The sequence below is a fragment of the Lissotriton helveticus genome, chromosome 6, assembly GCF_964261635.1.
Source record: "Lissotriton helveticus chromosome 6, aLisHel1.1, whole genome shotgun sequence".
Lineage (NCBI taxonomy): Eukaryota > Metazoa > Chordata > Amphibia > Caudata > Salamandridae > Lissotriton > Lissotriton helveticus.
Genome location: NC_136067.1, coordinates 1,199,679,251 through 1,199,700,814, shown reverse-complemented (window position 1 = coordinate 1,199,700,814; position 21,564 = coordinate 1,199,679,251). Strand labels below are relative to the sequence as shown.

Sequence of the window (21,564 nt, the reverse complement as noted above, 5' to 3'; positions counted from 1 at the left end):
GCTTGGAGTTGGATTGATGGTAATAGCATTCCCTAAAGGGAAACCTCCTTCACAACGCAACTTTTACCACACAGTGCTTTTGCATCGCAACTTTTACAACGCAAACCATTACAACGCATTGCGCTGGGGGGCGCTCTAGGATAGGGAATAGATTTAATTTACTATCCAACACCTTCCCTACTATCCACGGGGACTGGAGTTGGAATAGTAAATTAAACTATTCACTATCCAGCACTCCAAAGCGCTATGCGTGGTAATGGTATGCGTTGTAAAAACTGCGATGTAAAAGCATGCGTGGTAAAAGCATGCGTTGTAATGTCATACATCCTTTTCTAAATCCTTTTCGCATTTAAGAAAGGCTTGATACATGTGCTTAGGGAAACACAGATAGGTAGTCCCTATTTGCGATTTCTTATTTATGGAAAATGAAAAAATTTGATTTCTACTGGGTCCAGCATCTTCAGTCTGAACTTGTGACATTGTCCCAGTCTAGCATGACCCGATAACCGCAGTTGGCACTTTATGTTTTTAGGCACTATTTTTCACCAAAACCTTTAATATTGCTTATCTCCTGTGCTACTAATTGGATTTTTGTAGTTTTGGTTTCAAATAATTTATTCAATTTTTCTCTATTTTTTTCAACGTGGTGAGGTCTTTCAATTGTGTTGCGTTTACTGCTTGTGTGCTGCATAAATACTGTACACATTGCCTCTCAGTTAAGCCTGCCTGATGTTTGTGTAACGCTATCAGAGGGTTGAGCGCAGGTTAATTTGGTGGCTGCTTGTGTTTCACCCTGGCAAGATTTGTGATTGCTGCTTGTTTAGGGTTTCACACCCCTCAGCCTAAAACCCAATTTCCTACAATCTGTACACCTTTTCAGATATTGTTAGTTAGTGCAGTCTAAGGGTGTTCATTGCACTTTGTACGTGAAAACTCAACTCATATTGCATGTGTATGTTATAAATATATTTAATGAGTGCTCCCAAGCACCACTAAATACAGGTCTGGCGAAAAGTTTAGAAGAAATCAACTAGAAATTATGGTGATGGGGCATTTTCTTTTGAGGGATAGTTTGGATGTCTGACCTATGTGTAGTCTGAGAGAAAGCTCACCTATGTGAAGCCTGAACATATAATTCATGTCTAATCAGATACATACCTCTCCTGCCTACAGGAAAGCCCTTCATGATTGGTTTTTCAGAGTGTCTTGTAAGACAAATGTACAATTTGCTGTAACATATATATTGTGTGGTTTCTCTGTAATGGTGTCTATGCAAAGGCAATATACAAACACTCCTTTTTAAATATTTGCATTGCTGTGTCCTTCCTCTAAAAAACGTATAATTAGGAAGCAAAATGTTTGTCCAACATTATTCTGCTGTCAAACAAAGCCTGGGTGTGTAAAAAACAGTAAAGCTCTAGCATTACGTATAGTAGGTTATCAGTGCACATTGAAAACACTACTTTGTTTCTGTGCTTCAATGCCAAATAGGGAATGGTGTCTACCTGGTTTCTCTTTTGTGCCCCTTTTAATGTTGTACCTTCCTGTTCTAGGACCAGGCTGATTGCTGTAATTACTAGAGACAATGGTCTTTCTTCTCAAATGAATTTTGGTAACATTGTATGAAGCACATTTAAAAACATTTAAAAACAACATTGATTCTTTAGTGGTTTCGGCTCTTAAAGTGCTGATGACCATCGCAGAATAGAAAGTATGGTTGCTGTTATTATATAATATTAGATAAGGTATTAAGATGCACTATTTCTGTTGGAGTGACCGCTGCAGCACATTGACCATCGGTGACATATTCTGTGTTCCGGTGCTTTAACCGCATGCGCGCTAGCGGTTTTCCCGCTGTGCGCGGCGGTTTTTAAAAACCCGCGTTACATGACGAGCTGAGCTCGTCATGAGTGTACGAGAGGTGTAACTCATGACGAGCTCAGCTCGTCATGAGCGTCGAAGGGGTTAAGGAATACCTGCATTCTTTATAAGGTAGACCACCATTTGTTGCAGTCATTTCAAGGCAACTACCTTTTTTGTGTACTGCTCAATGTAAGGTACCAACACAAACTATTTTTTATTTTATTTAGAATAACACATATTCCTGGCAGATTACTTAACAAGTAGCAATATTGCCGTCCGCTTGGCAGTCACTTACTCAAGTTCAGAAGGAATGGAAGATGCATTAGGAATCATATCCAATACTTACCAGCCACACAACCTGTAACCAGGTATGTTAACCACTAAGTCCAATATTTTGAGACCAGTACAGGTATGTCACCTTAACAGTCAGACTGGGGGGTCTTTGTGAATGTGAGATCCTTGAATTGGTAAAAGGGTCCATCGTCTTGTAATAACTTGAAGACAACGGGTTCTAAACTGCTTTCTAGTAAACTATGGAGAAGCTGTTTTTAGTTGTTAAAACACTCATTGCCCTTTTTAAAAGATCCCTGTTAGAAGCCTGTAAACATAGTCAAATCCCTTAGATATTTCTTGTAATCCTATCCCGTTTGATCAATATGTTTCAAATGCACACTGTATCACTCTATTTTATTGTTTTGGCTCTAAGGATAGCTGCACCCCATTATTTTAAGTGTTAGCCCTTTTACCATTGATTGACCTGTCAGCCTCTGCTCTACCCTGAATTTCAGGTCCAGTTGTGCCCCTTTGACGTTGTAATCCATTTACTTCACAACTTTGTAGACACCTACTTGCAAGGCTCCCAAAACCAACATCTCGCTACTTCTTTTAAGTTTTGAACACTGTTGATCATATTTATGGCCAAACCATGCAGTGCAGCGCAGCATGTCACCTTGCACTACATACCAGGGAAGGGGCCAGGAAGGTGCCATACTTAAGTCAGTACAGTGCATTAATACCTTTTCCCCAGCGCTGGCGCCCTTTTGGCTCCTTGAGCCAACGCTGGCACCCTTACACCATGGTGCGAGGATGACTGCTTTGTGTAATTAAGATTTGTTTTTTTTTTTGCTGGAGGGGAACCCTTCCTACACAAAAACTACCCCTAAGGCCTTTTCCTCCCTCTATGGGTGCTGCAGAATGCAAGAAAGAGGAAAAAAACAAAGAGAAAGAAACATATTTCTTCTTGTTATGCCTCACCTGGAAAGACGTAGGTTTTTGGCGCATTCCCATGTCTACCACGTGTGGTAAATCTGAGAATGCATCAATCCATAGATGCTGCGTGGGGTCACCCATGCAACACCCATAGAAACGCCTCTCTGGTGCAGAGTAATGCAACGCAGCGATTTGTGCTGCGTTGTATTACTTGAGATTTATGAACCCACTCAGGGCAACGCAAGATGGTCTTGAATAGCTTCATAAATCTCATTTTTAATTTGCATCGCTCTTGCATCACTTCACGTGGTGCAAGAGCGATGCAAATGAGCTCTTAACCCCTTCACTGCGGCGGCTATTCCGCCGCAGTGCTAAGGGGGCGGGTCGGCCGCATGCTGCTGATGGAACCGCTCCGTCACCAACCGCGGTTGCGCTGTGCTCATGACGGAGCGGTTCCGTCACGGCCCCGCCCGCTCAAAGGAAGGCTCAGCGCAGGCGCGGAATTCGCGCCGCGCAGGCGTGCAGAGCGGGCCGTGACGGAACCGCTCCGTCATCAGCACAGCGCGACCGCAGCTGATGACGGAGTGGTTCCGTCACCAGCAGGGGAGGGGTTAAATATGCCCATGCATGTTTAAAGGTAGTGCTACACTATGGTTACTGTAGGCAGCGTTCTACCAGTGCTACCTCAAATGGCCGCAAGGGGGTCCCAGATTGAAAGAAATGGTCTCCAAAACGCCACTGTTGCTGGGCTGTCCGAACAGCAAAATATAAATTTGTCGTCATCTCTGAATATTCTTGAACCAGAACTGCATGTTTTTATTACTAACAGACGCCACCCGCGGCATATTGCCGCCGTTAGGGAAAGTCAACGCAGAGCGCATCAGTGGAAATGCATCATGCAGTGAGTACCACAGGATTATTTTCAGCAGTCCCACTCTGTTGTGTCACTTCAAATTTCAAATCCCATGCAAAAAACACACAAAAAACTATTCAGCCACTTACCTGAACTTGAAGTGTAAGTTAGGATGAACACTTTCCATGAAAAATCAAAACCCATGAAAATATTATCTATTCAAGCAGAAAGAATCGCAAATATGCATGTATGCGTAACTACCTGCGCATTCCACTCCACGCAGCCCCGTGAACAAAACAAATTGGCAAAGTTAATTCCCAGCCCTGCCAATCACCCTTAGACGGGAATTTGCGTTTACCCTGCTGCTAGCGCCACGTCTGTGAGAATAAATATAAGCAGCGGCTTTGCATCATCTCTGTCCATGGATTCACGGTTTAGAAAAGGAGCGGCTGACAAAATTTCATACAAATGGGTAAAATACACCGACCTTGGAACTGCTTCGATTTCGTTTGATGTGTCTGTTAATTCTACTAGCTTCTTTAAACTGATCGCTCAAAAGCTGGGGAAGATAGATCCGTTTATGACCTCCCTGTACTTGCCAGACCCAGATTTAAAAGCTAAAACTGTAAATTATATTTTTAGAACTTGTGAAAATTCATGGTCAGTCGCCTCGGCAAACTCAACTCAGACAGATTCAAAGAACGCAGGCGAATGTTCAGTTTTTTTTTTTTTTTACACCAATGTATTTCAAACAAACTATAAAATGAACATTGAAAGGGGTGAACTACCAGTGCTTAATTGATGCTGCAGTCGGCCGCTGTACGTTCGGAGCACTACCTGGCTGGTGCTGCGAATGTCCAACGGCCGACGCAGTCTCGCCCACTTTTCGGAACGCCCGCACTGCGCCGAAATAACTTAATTTGTGCCAGTGTTTGCAGGTGGAAGGCACCGACCCTCATTTATTGAGAGACTGATCTTTGACTATCACACTTTGAAACAGAACAAGAGAGAGACCGGAAAAGGAAGGAATTGGGAAAGACTTAGGGGCACATGCATCAAGGTAAATTGCATTTGCAACGGTGCAAATCGCAAAATTCGGCCGTTTGCGAATGCAATTTCGTTTTTTGGGATGCATCATGTTTTTTCATTTTTTCGCAATTTAAGGAATCGCAATTTTGTTGCAATTTCTTAAATTGCGATTGCATTTAAGAAAACCCAATTTGCGATTTCTTAAATGCAATGCATCACACTTTAGAAATTGCGAATTCGCAAATAGGGAGAGGTAAATTACCATGAAGTTCACCTTCATGGTAATTTGCGAAAACTTTGAAAAGTGCACAAAAGTGCATTTTTCAAAGTTTCATTTTACACACACACATGCCCTTGGGGCATGTGTGTGTGAAAAATGTTCTTAAAGTTAAATTTCAGGGGTTCAGGGGGGGGTCCTTCGGACCCTCCTGCACCCTTGAAATAGCATTCTCATTTTGCGATTCCTTAATTGCGAATCGCAAAATGAGAATGGCTTCCCATTGATTCCTATGGGCCTCTAGGCCCATAGGAAACAATGGGGAGGGATTCCTTAATTGCGATTCGCAAATTGTGAATCGCAATTAAGGAAAATTAAGAAATCGCAAAAAAATTATGAATTCTTAATGCATAGCCTTTTGCGATTTCTTAATTGCGATTCCTTAATTTTCGCAATTAGGAAATCGCAAACGGCAACAATGATGCATGTGGCCGTAAGCACCTGGAAGAGCGAAATAAAGAGACAAGGTGTCTAGGGTGATCTAACAAAGAGGCATGTGGTGGAAGCAAGATTAGGCAGACTAGTGCCCTTGTTACTCATCGGGCACACTTTTCCGAGTTGCGCCATGGCGCATCTTTAAATTGGTGCTGCTACGCAAACAGGGTAAGTGAGCCCTTTAAAGGGAATGTGCTTTTCTCATGGCAACCACAAACTCTTGCTGCCCTGGGGGCCGCATTCACATGGAATACAGAGGGGCTGATTCAAAGGTGTTCCCTGTTTCACTGTGCAGGCGGCAACCTGCCTGCACTTCGAGGAGGGATTAGAGATCCCTTTGCAGGCATGTGCAGTGAGTGGCTGCACCCGCCCGCAAGGGGATGTCTGGGGGATCCGCGGTACTCTGTTTTTCTAATCCAGAGGGCTATCATTAGCAGGCTCAATGACAGTGCGGCACCTGTTTGTGGCTCAGTTTCATTGCATCTCCGGACAGCTTCTTTGCCCTTGCCCCTGCGTCCACAATACAACACAGGAGCAGAGGCAAAGAGATTCGCTCATTTGAAAGGGGGCTACACCCCCATGCAAAAGAGGTAATGCCCTCTTGAGATAGCGCTGGGCATTACATGTGCGCCAGTGCTTTCAGTATTACAAAAGGGTCCGCACAAGTGTCTGCGGTCCCTTCTGTAATACCAAAGTGCCCGGGAGGCGCATAAAGCAGGCATACATGCCCATCGTGATTTTTCTGACCCAAACTTCCAAACATACAGCCCTGAAGAGTCACAATTGTACCACGTACACGTGTCGGCTGGTCTGTGTTTTTTCTGTACTGATCTGGATTGATATATAAATCCTCCTACATGAAACTTCTGATGTCGACCTTTGTTATTTCCTCATGAAGAGTCGTGTAGTAATTGGGTTTTTACACTAAAACCTACTATCCAAATACGTGTGCACAGGACTTTGTTCTACACATGCCCATTGCGCCTCCTGGGCACTCTCTGTAATCCGGCCATTGGTATTTGGTGAACGAGGGATTATTCAGGGCTGGCAACAGGCTGGCTATGGCCTGCTAAGAAAAAAAATTGTGACTTGTACTTATTTGTGCACTTCTTGGAATATTCCCCGCTTTGGGATTTCAGTTTTTCAAGAAATGAGTTTGATTAACGGAATAAGTAATGCTATTTGGATCAGATAAAATCACCTTGGAGAATGTTAGTGAGCAGTCATCATGTTTGGGTTTTAGCATTGATTTTACGTTATTTATTTCACTAAATGTTAAGATGTGTATTTCATTGACAGTTTCAGCTTCTTGCCTTGTACATTGTGTTGTGGTTTCTTTCTTGTCTGCTTCACATCCTCACCCACGACTCTAGTAACGTGTGATTTGCAGCTCTTCATGGTGGCAAAAATGCTGACTAAAATGCTCCATGAACAGCTAATAAGGATGACTGGTATTGTTGCCAGTGGCAGAAGAATGCACAAGTGGAAACTGTTTAAATTAATATCCACATTAGAAAGTGATCCGACATCAAATCACTGAAACATTCAATGACTCGCTCTGGAGCACAATTCTGAACACCATTTTTGAGTCGGGATGCACTCCTGTGGCATACAAGCGACTGAAAGCAATGCGTTCACCCTACACAACGATGTAAAGGACTAAAGGAAGGTGTAGTATAAGTGTGGCAGTGTGTCATTCTGTAGATGTATACCACAATAGTCAAGTCAATTACAGACCAAGGGTTTATTTAACTGAGGGTTGCATGGATGCTTGTGAGGGGCAACACAATTTTGCGCTGTACCTGTGGGCTTCAATAGTGGTAAGTAATTTTATTCAATACTTTGTGTCACTTTACACCACTTGAGTGCCGGCCCAAACCTTAGTCTATAAACTCTCAAAGGTCATATGACTAATCTGTTTTTAGATTGGAGAAGTGTGGCTCACTGGTTAGAGCAGCAGACTCTGAAGCAGAGATCAGGCCTGGGACCAGGGTTCAAGTCCCGATGCGGCAGGGTCTTGGGCTCAATGTCCGCGGACTCGATAATTCTCGCCTCAGCACCTACTCTAATCATGGGTCCCACGCTGAAACTCTGGGCAATAGCTTGCCTAATCTCCACAACGGCCCCTACAACACTGGGATGCCTGGCTTCACCTTGGGGGTGCCCAGGAGAGGCATCTCACAGGGAGAGCCAGGAAGGGTTCCACAGCGTTATACAGCGCCGGGACGCCCCGTTGGGGCAGCTGTGCACTTTACAAAATACACTACATTTACATTTTAGCAGCTGCAAACTGCCAGTGGCTTTTTTTTTTAATTTTTTTTTTTAATTGCACTGGTTACCAGCGGCGGCTGCTATAAACAAAGGGTGGTGATGCGGGTGGGGGCGCGAGGGAGTCCTTGTGCGGAGGGGGGGATTACAATATAAAAAAATAAAACATACCTTTTGCTGCTGCGGCCGTCTGGCCGTCTCCAGCGGTGCGTTTGACAACTCTCCACTTCCTGGGTCCCCGCAGCCCCTGGAACCCAGACTCCCATCCCATCCCTGTGCTGCAGAGCAGCGCAGGGATTGGTCTGAGCAGGCAAGAAAGGCGCCCTGCTCAGACCAGAGAGTCTGTGGGGTTTCACCCGCCTGGCTGCTCAATGCAGCTGGGCTGAAGAAAACTTAAGTGCGCTTGTGTGTTTTGGTCGGCCTGAAAGGGCTGCCCAAAACACATATGCACACTTAGGGAGTGGCGTGCACGTAGCACTCCTCCATCCCCTCCCATGCCTAAGCCCCGCCTCTCCCAACACCGCTGGCTAAGAAGAGGCGGTACATGTAAAAATAACGATGAAAGAGCATTGTTTTATTTCACATTTGAGCCAGGCAGTGGGGAGACGCTCCACCGCCATTGCAGAGTAGACGCCACTGCTCGTTACAGCGCATAAATCTGAGTTAATATAGGAACTGTAAAAAGCAAAGCAAAACGGAGGATACATTATTTTTTAATTAAACTTTGTTGTGTATTGAGCAAACTCTAACTGAGATTTTCAGGGATCATGTATATGCACTAGAGAAAGGGAATTTTGGGAACAAAACAAAAGCGTAAGGTGGCAGTGCTTAATTTGTGCTGGTGTCTGCCCGAGCTTAGAACCAGCATGTATTTATGACAGTCAAGCACAAGGTGACGCTGTGTGTCTATTTTTTTTTTTAACAACCACATCATTGGAGTGTATGCACATTTATTATATTATTTAAAACATGGTAAAAGTAGCTCGTCCAGGCCATTCCTACTGTTTGGGGTGACCTGAAATAGTCCAAAAAAAGGCAAATTTCTTTAAACGTGATCATTAGTGGGTAATGCTGACAAAGACAATCGGCAGCAGTGAAAGGAGCCGTGGAAGGTGTAGGCTGCAGTAGGCTTCTGCGAAATAGCTGTGGCCCTGACATTTATTTTATTTTTATTTATTTTACACATTAAACACTCTTAGGCCCCTTCTGCATCCACACAAGCCTAAAAACGTTATTAATTACACGACCCAGGCTGCGCTTTTCTCTTAACTCGATTGTGTCCTTGAAATAATTCTGCCGCATTTATGGGATCTATAGATTGTGATTTCTTTTCTCACTAAACATGCAAACCACACGGAAGTAAACTTGTGTCAATTTACAACTGTGCGGGAGTTGGCCATTTCGCAGCACGTGGGCAATTCCTTGCATGTTTGGTTTTGCTACAATGCTCGAATCCGGTATTTTGTACTATTTGCTCATCTCCCCCAGCATGCATTCTGTTTGGTCACAGAACGACGGAGGTCAAACTGTGGTATGTTTAAGTACGATGTTTAAAAGCACTTTTTAATGTTTTTTTTTTAGAAAAAGCGCCTTTGACCAGTCCAAGCGTTGGCCGGCGGTGTTAGCAATTACTTCCCCATGTTATGCTCGGGTCTTGCATAGTGTTCCGCAGCTTGTGCTAAAAGCTTCCTGCCAGCCAACTGCGTAATATCATCTCCCTCTCAAGGCCCATTTGCTGCAAATTGCTATAGTTAAGCAGAATTCTATGGCGCGTGACTACCTGCCCGGACCAAAGTCATTTTAAATAGCCGAAGGGGGTCTTGTTGCCATTTGTGAGGTCTCTCCAAGCAAGCCTGGCTAAATGTCGCCGCTGCTGTTTGTACCCGCGAAAATGCCAACTGCCTGAATAAAACATGTGTTGTATTGGAAAACCAGCTCTAATCTAGCTGCCGCTTCCGCCGACAGACTGCGGAGCAATTAACGCCCGCTGAACCCGCCTACTTCCGGAATGAGAAGCAACAAGCAGGGCCCTGCTGGGCTAACTGCGCTAATGCTAGGCTACGGAGGTGCCGTAATCGACACAGTATAGAATGAAACAACTGCATATTTATCGAGCTGCAATTTTACTGTACGAAAAGAACACAGCGTACCATTCTAAAGTTTGAGGTAAAAATTAAAATGCTACTTTTCAATTTCTTTGAGTTCTCGTGACCCACACTCTTGCTAGAGTCAGAGCAATTTTGCAACGTACTCTGTGCTCTCGAACATGTACTAGTGGAAAGTTTTTTGAAAGAAGGGCAGATTTACAAGAAACTGACGCATCTATATAGATGCGTCAGTTACCCTGTGCCTGAGTCAAAAACCCTTGTGCCACCGTAGATGCGCCGTATTTACAATATGGCGCACTATGGTGCAAGAACTGACAGATACGTCAGAAATTCTGATGCATCTGTTGGTGGAAAAGTCAAGCATTGCTGGAGTCGTGTCGCAAACACAACGCAACTCCAGCAATGCTTGTTGTGACCTATATCCAATGCACTGTGTCACTTCTTCCGCCTGCTTCAAGCAGTCGTAAGGTTTTGACGCACTGGCGTCCTAAAAGTCATGCAGTGAAATCTTGTAGATTTCACAGCGTCACTTTTACGAGGCTTTCCTGCTTGGGAACGCCTACCCTGCATACACTATACATGACGCAGGTATAATGTCACTCAGGGCTTTACAACGTAACGCATCTCCCTAGATGCGCCACGTTGTAAATTTGCCGCATTTTTTACGCCGCCGTTGCGTCATAAAAGTGACGCAATGACAGTGTAAAAGTGACGCATAGGGCTTGTAAATCTGCCCCCATGTTTTCAATTATTCGCTGCTCCATGAGACAAATCGGCTAGTACTCATCCCTTCATCACAGCATTCATCCAGTGTGTTTGTCTTTATCCTTTAACTCTAGGCTCTGTGCTTGCTGGGGCAACCCCATATGATACTCTTCCAGAGTATTGTGTTTTAAGTATATTGTAGTCAGAAATGGACTACCACAATATCTTTATGGTAAAGATTTAGAGTTAAGTATAGACTTAATAGTCTTAACTCCATGGCTCAGATTTACTGATCTTCATGCAATGGAGCAGCGGCGGCTCCTCCGCTAAGGTGGAGGAGCGAGCGTCGCCCTGCTGCTCTTCGAGCAGTGCAAAGGAAAAATACAATGATAATAACAGAACATTATTATAATTTTATTTTTAGTATGAAGCTAAGTTAGGGGGCAGGGCTGGGCTAGTGTCAGAGGGTGAGGAGTGGTTGGTGCACCAAAAGTGTGCTTGACAGTTTTGCTGGCCGCCTTGGGCAAACCAAACCGTCATGCGCACTTAGCATGCTCTCCACCTGGCTGTATTATAGTGGGTGGAGAACATGCTCAGGCTCCCATTCCTTGTCAGAGCGCCGAACCAGGCCGCTCAGGCCAATACCGACGCTGCTGTCATGCCACTGCAACAGAGCGCTGAGTGAAAACTTGCAGTGCTTCACTGTGCAAAGGATAAAAATATAGCAGAGCACCAGTTTAACCCAGAGTCACTGGCCAACAGAGCCTTTTGCTGTATTTGCATTACAAATGGCTTGCCATCAGTGCCTATCGTAAGTGTTTGTACACAAGTAACACCCATCAGTACAAATTTCAAACACCCATCTTACTTATCAGACAACAGCAGATGGGTCTGATAAGTAAGATGGGTGTTTGAGGGTAAAACATACATGCTATGCTTGGGTGTATTTTATTCTGTTCTATTCTATTCTATCAGGACTTGTACAGTCTGTGGCCACTCGCAAATGGCCTGCCAGCGATAATGACAAAGTCACAACCGAGTAACCCAGAGACAACTGCCAACAGATTCAACCAAAAAGCCAGTATACAGGTGATGTAGCACTTCAGCCCTCGTTTGACCGTGGTTTTTCGTGGTTATAGGAATTGGTGCTAAACAAGATCATGCTACTTTTGCAGATCTGGCTTTACACCAAAACCTATGTTTTTTGTACTTTCCCATTCCAAACACACCCCTTGAATACATTAGTTGGGAGGTGACGCATTGCCGTTTTAATCCCAAGTAAGGGTCACTTTTCAGCACACAATATGTTTAGCACCTTAGAGTTGATTGACGCTAATGGTTGCAACTCTTCACATTACTATTAGTCACGTGAGCAGCACCACAAACCTATATTAAATCTGGGCCTACACAATTATATTGATATGATATTATTATAATAATTATGGCTTTAATACATGTTCTGCCATAGTGTCACAATAGGGCCAAATCCTGATCTTTTGGTAGTGTAATAGAGGTAACTGTTGCGTGTATGTCTGTATCCTTGTGCCCTCTTCATTCATTGGCCCATTCAACTGCCATTCACATCCCCCCCTCTCCAAGCATGTAGCATGGGGCAATGGGTCAGACCATTCCAGCCATTGACTCTTGCAACTGTGAGGGGTGGCTTTTTGTCTAATCAGAAATTTACATGTGGCTAAACATAAGTGTTCCTTGCAAGGGCTGATATGGCAATATATTACAATCCCAGTTTTTTTTTATTCTACCCGTTCTTTATCCATTTTTTATTTGTAGTCATTCTTGTGTTCAAAGTATGTCTTTAGGATATTATACCTCAAAGCCAATAGTGCCTTATCTTTTCACCAATCAATACCATATTTTCCTATGTAGTGCATTAGAACTACAAAGGGTTGCAATGCATGCTTTCATACACCTGTCTAATAAGAAGCACCAGTGTTGTTTCATTAGGATTATCTACAATGGCTGTTTTTTTTTATTCAAATAGTATATTGCGAGCCCACGGCCCCACATTTAGGGAACAGCATGGCATATTTTTTCCTTCTTTATATTTTACTGGCATATGTTTGCAAAAAATACTATAAAATAATAATTTAAAAATTACTATTGCACCAGCAAGAACTGACATTCACTCTGACAATTCTTCTTTAATGCTTGTGAGCATGCAGAATACTGAACACTTGCTCCTCAGTAACCGAAGTTCACTTCCATTCCATTGATTTATGTCAACTGCCACTGAGCAACTGGCCCAAGGTGTGAGATAGACTTAACAGATTCTTCAGGAGCCAAAAAAAAGAGCGATAATAAAATACCCAAGGTTTCCCATGGGAGGCACATATGTAAATAATAGGTTGTCGCTGCTGTACAATTGCTACATCAGGCTGAATCCAATTCTAATAGTTGAGGCATTTGTGGGACCAAAATGTACTCCAAAAAGAAACCAAGCACAGCAGTACTTCCACTGTAGATCAGTGCTCTGTTTTTTATACTTGTATATTTACTTTATTCGGATTTAGGATCATATACCCCACACCCTGCCCAAGAGCATCTGTTCATTTTACAGTGAATGAGTAACCAACAAGAAGGAAGAAAAGGAACTAGAATGGGGAGACTGTGAAGGAGAAGCAAGTGAAAAAAGAAGGGCAAACCCGGTGTAAGCAACCAAGAAGATTATATCCGTGTGGACTGCAGTGTTGTTACAGTGAGGGTAAGATTGATTGAACAGGTAGGTTTTAAGGAAGCGCCCAAAAGTGTAACAAAGAGAGAAGAGCGTTCTACATCCTGAGTTTATATAAAGTAATTGATATAGAAAATGGGCATAGCTCAAGTCTGATAATAGGAACAGTGGGGTAAGCTCCATGGAAGATGGTAGAAGGTGAGTAGGAGAGATAAGCCTCAGGGAGGACTAAAATTCCCCGACTTTAAATCTTACCACTATTCCTTTTCCCTGAAGCAAGCTATGCGTTGGTTATGTGTGGACCCCCTCACCTACCCACCAGTTTGGTTGTCCATGGAAAAATCTCTCGTCTCCCCCTTTGATCTTTTGGAAGTCTTGGCTTTTTCAGCCCACACCTCCTTTTTGCGTTCTCCTATTATCGCACACTCGCGCCATGTTCTCGCTCCCTTTATTCCTTCTACTTACCCTTCCCTTGCCTCTCTATCCCATCAGTCCATTTGGCACAACAAATTGCTTCGTATCAAGAATCGATCTTTCTGCTGGAAATCCTGGAGTTCTAAAGGTTTGAAGTGGATCTCTCAATTGGTTCATGATAACGTGCCCCTCTCCTTTTCTGAGCTTCAATCTCAATTTCTCCTCCCCAACTCCTTTAAAAAGCAGCACAATCTATTACTTCCCGCTCTCCTCTCCTTCCTTCAATCCCTTCCCCTTTCCTCTGACTTCCCTCCTCTCAACCCTCTTCTATCTCCTCTTTTGCACTCTTCACCTTCAGCTTCGTGCCTCTATTCCTGTCTGATAACACCTTTTGAACGCACTAAATCGCGCACTGAACTGGCCTGGGAACGGGATTTATCAGTCACGTGGCCTGCTTCTTTATGGGATAAAATTTGGATTAAAATTCACAAAACCTCTCGTGCTGCCAACACCACTCAAACCCTTTATTATGTTTATCAGAGATTATTGTTTTCTCCGTCTAAATTAGTCTCCTTTTCTTCTGATCTCTCTCCGGCCTGTTGGTCCTGCTCCTTTCCCTCTGCTGACCTATCCCATATGTTATTTCATTGTCCTAACGTCACTTCCTTTTGGCATGCAATTTGGTCGCGTATCTCCACTATTTTTCAGCTCCATCTCCCCTTTTCCCATTCCACCGTCCTCCTAGGTTCCCTCTCTCCCGACTTGCCTAAATCCCCATTTCACTATAAGTTATTGGATCTCTTTATTGCAGTAGCCTTCCATTTGATTACTTCCAACTGGAAAGATTCCTCAAAGCTTACATATTCTGCATGGTGGAACGCTATTTGTTTTAATCACAGACTTGACACCAATTATGTTTCCCCTATCTCCCTTGCCATCAAACGTGACCTACTCTGGATTCCACTCACCGACTACCTCTCCTCCCCTCCCTCTCCACTCTCAGTCGCCACTGTTCCTATTAACTCATCTGATGAAGTTCGTAAACCACCTTGAGAATTTGATGTTGTCTTTTTACCTATCATCTTATTGTTTTACTATTTTATTCATTCAACTGTAAATTTTTGAATAAGTATCTTTTCGCATTCAATGTAATTTGTGCATATACTAATCTACTCCATTTTCTTCTTATTGCCCCCTTTTCTTTTTCTTTTTATTTTTTACGCCCTCCTTCTTTTTTTCTTGAACGAGAGTGTATTGTTTATTGAATCCACTTTTTATTCTTTAGCATTCTCACTGACCATTTTCTCCTGTTTGCTCTGATTTCTTATTGCATTTCCACATTTTGTACTTTCTGCTGGTTTCAATAAACTTGAACTTAAAAAAAAAAAAAAGAAGGTGAGTAGGAGAAGGATCCGGGGGCCTGATGAACAAAGTCATATTGTGGTCCAAAATTGGCTTTTATGTTAGGGACTAAACCCATTTTATTTATTTAATCTCTCATTACTGAATCTCAAAAGGGGGTTAGGAACCCATTAAAAATTAATATTTGTAAGGGACATGCTTAGGGCATCCTTTCAAATAACAATTTGTTGAGTTATGTATCAATGTTTTGCATTCAAAATGTGTGAAGTCTGGCTCAAGTTCAAGGAGAGTGATGGATGTTAGTGTCAAGTGCACGAACCAGTTGTTCCCTCAAAGTTGCCATTGATCTCTTGTGGCCTGTCTCATCAGTGTCTTTTTTTGGCATCCAGTACAGGACAATGGGTTAACCTAATCACAGACTTGGTGTTGCTGGTGTCATATAACCAATTATTCATATTTGTCTTGATCTTGGGCTATTCTACGGTTTTTATACCCATTCACCGACCTGTCTATCCTCAAGTTTGTTTGAAATCCTGTTTGGTGCTAAGGGCCGAGTCTCTGCTGCAGATTGAACCCATGGGAGCTGCTGAATTAAACCCCCACTAACCACTACAATTTGAAAAAGATGAAGGCCAATTAAGCTGGTGCATGGGTCTGTAGGTATTTAGGGGTGTTGTCTACAATGGGTGAGTACTAACCCAGTTGTGCGGGGAACATCCTTTACAATTGTGGATGTTACCCCGCAGTGCAGTTATGACGCGTCTTTTACAACGCAAGTCGTTACTGCGACTTGCGCTGGATGGCGCTGTGGGATAAGGAATCTTGTAATTTTATATTCCAAGACCTTCCCTACTGTTACAGGGACTGGTGTTGGAATATAAAATTATAAGATTCCGAAATCCGCACCCTCCAACGCAAGTCGTTGTAACGACTTGCGTTGTAAAGTCTGCGATGTAAAGTACCGCGTTGAAAACAACCGCGTTGTACTGACATACATCCCAGTTGTGCTATTTCAGGTTGACTTCTTAACTGTCTGAAGCTTCCTCGAATATTTATTCTCCTTTGACACTGAGAGGCAGAATTAATGGAATCTGTACCTATTTAATGTAATTTATTTCAAGGCTGCAAGGCAACACAGGGTGAACATTCTGTAAGGGACGCATTGCGATTCACAGTATTATAGGAAGCTAAGTCGTCTGAAAGATATTAGAGCTAGCCACAAAGATGAATCTTGCAAAGGAATTTATTTCTCCCATAAAGCTTCAGTGTATCACTTCGTTTCATTATGAACTGTAAGAAAATTAACACGCTTTACTGAGCACTGCTGAATAAATGCATTTTTATAGAAGCAATACATATCTTTAACTCGCATGTAGAGAGGTCTATATAAAGTTGAAAAGCAAGTTGCTTTTCATTTGGATTGGGTATTATTACTGCGTGCATCTGTGTTGTCTTTAGATGGACATACAGAAGACATTTTTTTTATTTTGCTTGGTCCCTAAAGCCCACCTGACCAAAAGTGTGGACGAAACTGAAGGATGCAATGTCTCTTATTTATTGTAAATCCTATTTCACGAAGACTGGTTTTCACCTTTGGCCTCCTCCTTAATGTTAGCACAGTCCACTCTAGTCCAGCTGTTGGCAAAGTCTGGTGCAGCTTACAGCTGGGTGGTATTCAATTCTATGGACATTCAGAAGACAAGATCATCTTGGCCTTCTCAAGCTCTGCCCCTGATCCTCCCTCTAGCTCTCCTATTGGTTCTTTGTCGTCACCCCTCCTACAGTTTTTACCAATGAGAAGCAAGGTGGTTTAGTGATACTCACAAGCAAAGTTGCAAAGTTCTACACCTCACAACTTCACATCTTTTTTTTTTAAATCCCCAGGAACTGAGACTCTTGTGAGTTTAACCTCATGCACGCGGCGGTTTTTCCCGCTGCGCGCTGAAGTTTTAAAAACCCCGCGGTTCATGACGAGCTCAGCTCGTCATGAGCGCACGGCAGGTAAAACTCATGACGGGCTGAGCTCGTCATCAGCCTCGAAGGGGTTAAAATAAAACTATGGTCAAAAAAGGTCTGAATGGCAGTTGGAATTCCCTGCTGCTAGGCAGGCTCCGCGTGCGGTGCTTGGCTCTCTTGTACCACTGGAGGCACGGCTTGCTGTATCCCTCACCCCCTGCTGCCAATGTGCCATGGCAGGACTTTCAGCATCAGGAACGGGCTACCAAGGGCTGAGCATTGTGTTACTCCGTTGCCACACAGTGCAAGGGCAGTCCTGAGAGACAATATGGAGCCCACTTCCCCGCCGCCTGATGTCACATCAGAATTGAGTGAACATGTGGCAGCAGAGAAGGGGCCAGACATAAGGGATTCTATGCCTTTTGCGAATTTGGGAAACTTCCCATTTTTTCTCAAAGCGCCAAATTTTCGAACAGGGGGTGGCAAGCTAACATGATTATGCTTCTGTGCATCAAGCATTTGCGTAGTGTAACGTTTGCACATAACGGGTTAAAAATGAACTGCCTCATAATTTGTAGACTTAAAAGCACATCCTTGAACTTTGTGCCTTCGGAGTCTCTGTCTCTATTTTTTAATCCCATTTCTAACACCTGACATTAGCAACATGCTTGAAAATGCTTTTTTAGGAAAAGGAGGCAGTCAATTTAAGATATATCAATTTTTTAGAACATTTTTGCCTATTTATTAGCATCTTGTCTAGCAGTAGTACTCTAGTTCCGGTTAAATACCAATTGGTTGTCTATTTAATTGCTCTATGTATTCATAGCATCATTTGCACATTTCTTAGTACGTGTATAAGAAATGTTATCGGTCGGTCATGTGACTGTCATGTATTATAGCATTGTCTGCACATTTCTCACTATTTTTGATATAATATTATAGTATTGTATAAGGAAGGAACTTTGTACTGTATACAATGTCTGTTTTTTTAAAAATTATTGGTGTGTTTTTGTGGACCTCCGTAGGAGTTTCAAAACAAAATAAATAAATAAATAAAACATTGATTGGTAAATGTCTTTATGGTTGAAAAGTTTTTTTAATCTTCAAATTTAGCACATGTATATTTAGCCATATAGTGCAATATGATTCAGCTTGGTGTTCACAGGCTCCAGCATCACCTGCGAGGCAGAACACATCCTTGCTTGCCATGTTTGTGTGGCACCAGACCTAAGAAGTTTCTAAAAATATCAACGCAGTCTAAACAAGTTAAGTACAGAGATGTTCCTAAGCTGAAGCGGTCTCTGGATACAAGCCTTCGGTGCGCCTCACGCAGCCATTCCTGTGACATAGTACCTTGTATTTTTCATGAAAACCTCTACTGATCCACAGCAGAGACAGCACATTAGAAGCTGTTACCTCCACAATTTTCAACATAAATAATTTAAGTAACTAAGGGCCATGTGTATCATTGAAATTCGCATTCGCAAGGCCAAAATTCTGCAAATTTCGGCCTTTGCGAATGCGAATTCCCAAAATGATATGCATGAAGTAAATCCCGATGTAAAATAAGGAATTGCAAAATTTGTGAATCCTTATTTTGCTATTGCATTTAAGGAATCGCACATTTTGCGATTCCTTAAATGCAATGTAACAAGGCAAAAAAATTTGCTAAATGGCCTTAAGGAATCGCAAATTACCACCAACTTCTAGTTGGTGGTAAGTTACGAATTCCTTGAAAAATGCACATTTTTGCATTTTTCAAAGTGCCATGTGATGCACATACATGCCCTTAGGGCATGTATGTGCACCACATGTGCACCTATGCTTATTTCAGGGGTGCAACAGCGTGTCCTTTGGACACCCCTGCACCCTTGAAATTATTCTCAATTTGTGATTAGCAACTGTGAATCGCAAATTGAGAGACAATTCCCATTCCTTCCTATGGGTCTCCTGACCCAAGGAAATGAATGGGAAAGTATTCCTTAATTGCGAATTCACAATTTGTGAATTCGCAATTAAGAAATATCAAGAAATCGCTAAAATATTGCATTTTTCTTGATACATACCATTTTACGATTCTGATTACAGAATCGCAAAATGGTTCCTTGATACATATGGCCCTAAGCTTGTGTGTAAGTCAGTGTTCAATTTGTAAACTATGCTTGAGGGCCTGGTGGTCAGCGGACCCTGGACAGAGGGACAGCGCTGGGGAGTGGACTGCAAGCATGAGAAATGCCCAAGTCGTGCATAACCTCCAGTGCAGCAGTGCAGTGCACTGGAAACTGAATATTTCAAACCATGGGTCTTTTGATAGGTTGCCTGTCAGACTGTCGAGGAGAAACATATTGTCGGCAAAATGTATTGAAAACCAAAATACTGTGTAGGATTATAGCTATACGGTTACTATTTGTAACTGGACATCTGTGTCCCTCAAAATATACATACCAGCAAAGTATGTAAGTGGATTTACGTACTTTACACCTCTGCTTGCTTACTTTTCGTTGCTTTCACATTATTTTGGCCGTTAATATCCTGGCGACAGGTTTTGTGGGGCGATATTTCATTCACAATGTTTTGGTGGTATATCCATTTGACATTCAGAATACTGCTAAATGACACAGATAATTCAAATGTTTACTCTATATGTGCAGCACAGTTGTTGGCAAAGCTGGTAACCTTGACAGAAAAGAAGCCTTGAGTGTATTCATTCCCTGTGTTTAACACGTTTCCATTACTGGTCTCAGCATGACGCGGGACACCATAGTGTGTAGAAGGACATCGACTGCGGCGCCATTTCGAGGAAACACTTCCAGACTTTGCATGAAGGTTTTCAGTCGCAGCATGACAATTCTGAAGCAAGTTGGTAAATGAGATGTAAAATGATGGTATTTGTTCAAGCCACAATATTTTTTATTTTTCATGCACAATCGAAGCCCGACATTTGGTAGTAAGGTTAATAATATACGTACAAACACACTTTGCGCCTTCACGTGCATGCCGGTCCGTGCACCCATCACATTTCCACCCGGTTGCTCCCGCCTTGCAGTGGCACTGCCCTGTGACAGGATCACAAGGGACAGGGAGCGAACCGTGTGCATCGCACTCACATTCTTGGCACGAGCCTCCAGGGATTTTTGGGTTGCCAGTGTATCCAGAAGCGCACCTGGGTTTGGAGGGAGACAAGACACAGTACATGAATAGATCTTCATTGACCACAGCTCTACTCCAAGTCTCCCAAACCCAGATGCAGATTCTAAATTGGTGCAGTCAGTATTATAGATGACAAGGTGGTAGAAAATGCAAACGTCTTTTATTTGACAAATGTTTAGCAATCAACATAAATGATTTAAAAAAAAATAATAAAGTTGCTAAGAAATATATCACAAAAACAACAAGTGATGGACTGAATGTGGATCAATGTCACACACTCCCCCAGTCAAAAGATCTGGGCCCAAATCCATCGTTTTTTTGCACTCCACACCACCCTGGGTTAGACAATGGCGATATGCAAATCAGCTCTGACCCTGTTGCCCCATGGGAACAGTCCAGTCCGAACTACAAACGCCATGTCCTTCCCAGAACGGAATCAAGCATCCGAGGACCGGACCGGTTTCGAGGTAACACCTCTCTTCAGCCCGGCTAGCTTGACTCCAAGTGGTGTGGAGTGCCTGGGACCCACGTCTGGGCATCTCCAGCGCACTTAGGGCGGCAATTGCAAAAACAACAAGTGATGGACTGAATGTGGATCAATGTCACACACTCCCCCAGTCAAAAGATCTGGGCTCAAATCCATCGTTTTTTTGCACTCCACACCACCCTGGGTTAGACAATGGCGATATGCAAATCAGCTCTGACCCTGTTGCCCCATGGGAACAGTCCAGTCCGAACTACAAACGCCATGTCCTTCCCAGAACGGAATCAAGCATCCGAGGACCGGACCGGTTTCGAGGTAACACCTCTCTTCAGCCCGGCTAGCTTGACTCCAAGTGGTGTGGAGTGCCTGGGACCCACGTCTGGGCATCCGCAGCGCACTTGGGGCGGCAATTGCAAAAACAACAAGTGATGGACTGAATGTGGATCAATGTCACACACTCCCCCAGTCAAAAGATCTGGGCCCAAATCCATCGTTTTTTTGCACTCCACACCACCCTGGGTTAGACAATGGCGATATGCAAATCAGCTCTGACCCTGTTGCCCCATGGGAACAGTCCAGTCCGAACTACAAACGCCATGTCCTTCCCAGAACGGAATCAAGCATCCGAGGACCGGACCGGTTTCGAGGTAACACCTCTCTTCAGCCCGGCTAGCTTGACTCCAAGTGGTGTGGAGTGCCTGGGACCCACGTCTGGGCATCCCCAGCGCACTTAGGGCGGCAATTGCAAAAACAACAAGT

At 43.3% G+C, this 21,564-nt stretch overlaps 1 protein-coding gene across 7 annotated transcripts in view; it reads right to left on the bottom strand.

Moving 5' to 3' along the window:
* LAMA2 (laminin subunit alpha 2) overlaps positions 1-21,564 on the bottom strand; it is a 3,430,794-nt gene that overhangs the window by 1,077,418 nt on the left and 2,331,812 nt on the right. For 5 of the 7 annotated variants that reach the window (XM_078648920.1, XM_078648915.1, XM_078648917.1 and 2 more), the window contains one exon: positions 20,141-20,334. In XM_078648920.1, coding sequence (XP_078505046.1) covers positions 20,141-20,334 — 194 coding nt within the window. The remainder of the gene's footprint in view (positions 1-20,140; positions 20,335-21,564) is intronic. The other 2 variants (XM_078648921.1, XM_078648918.1) reach the window with 1 other exon arrangement.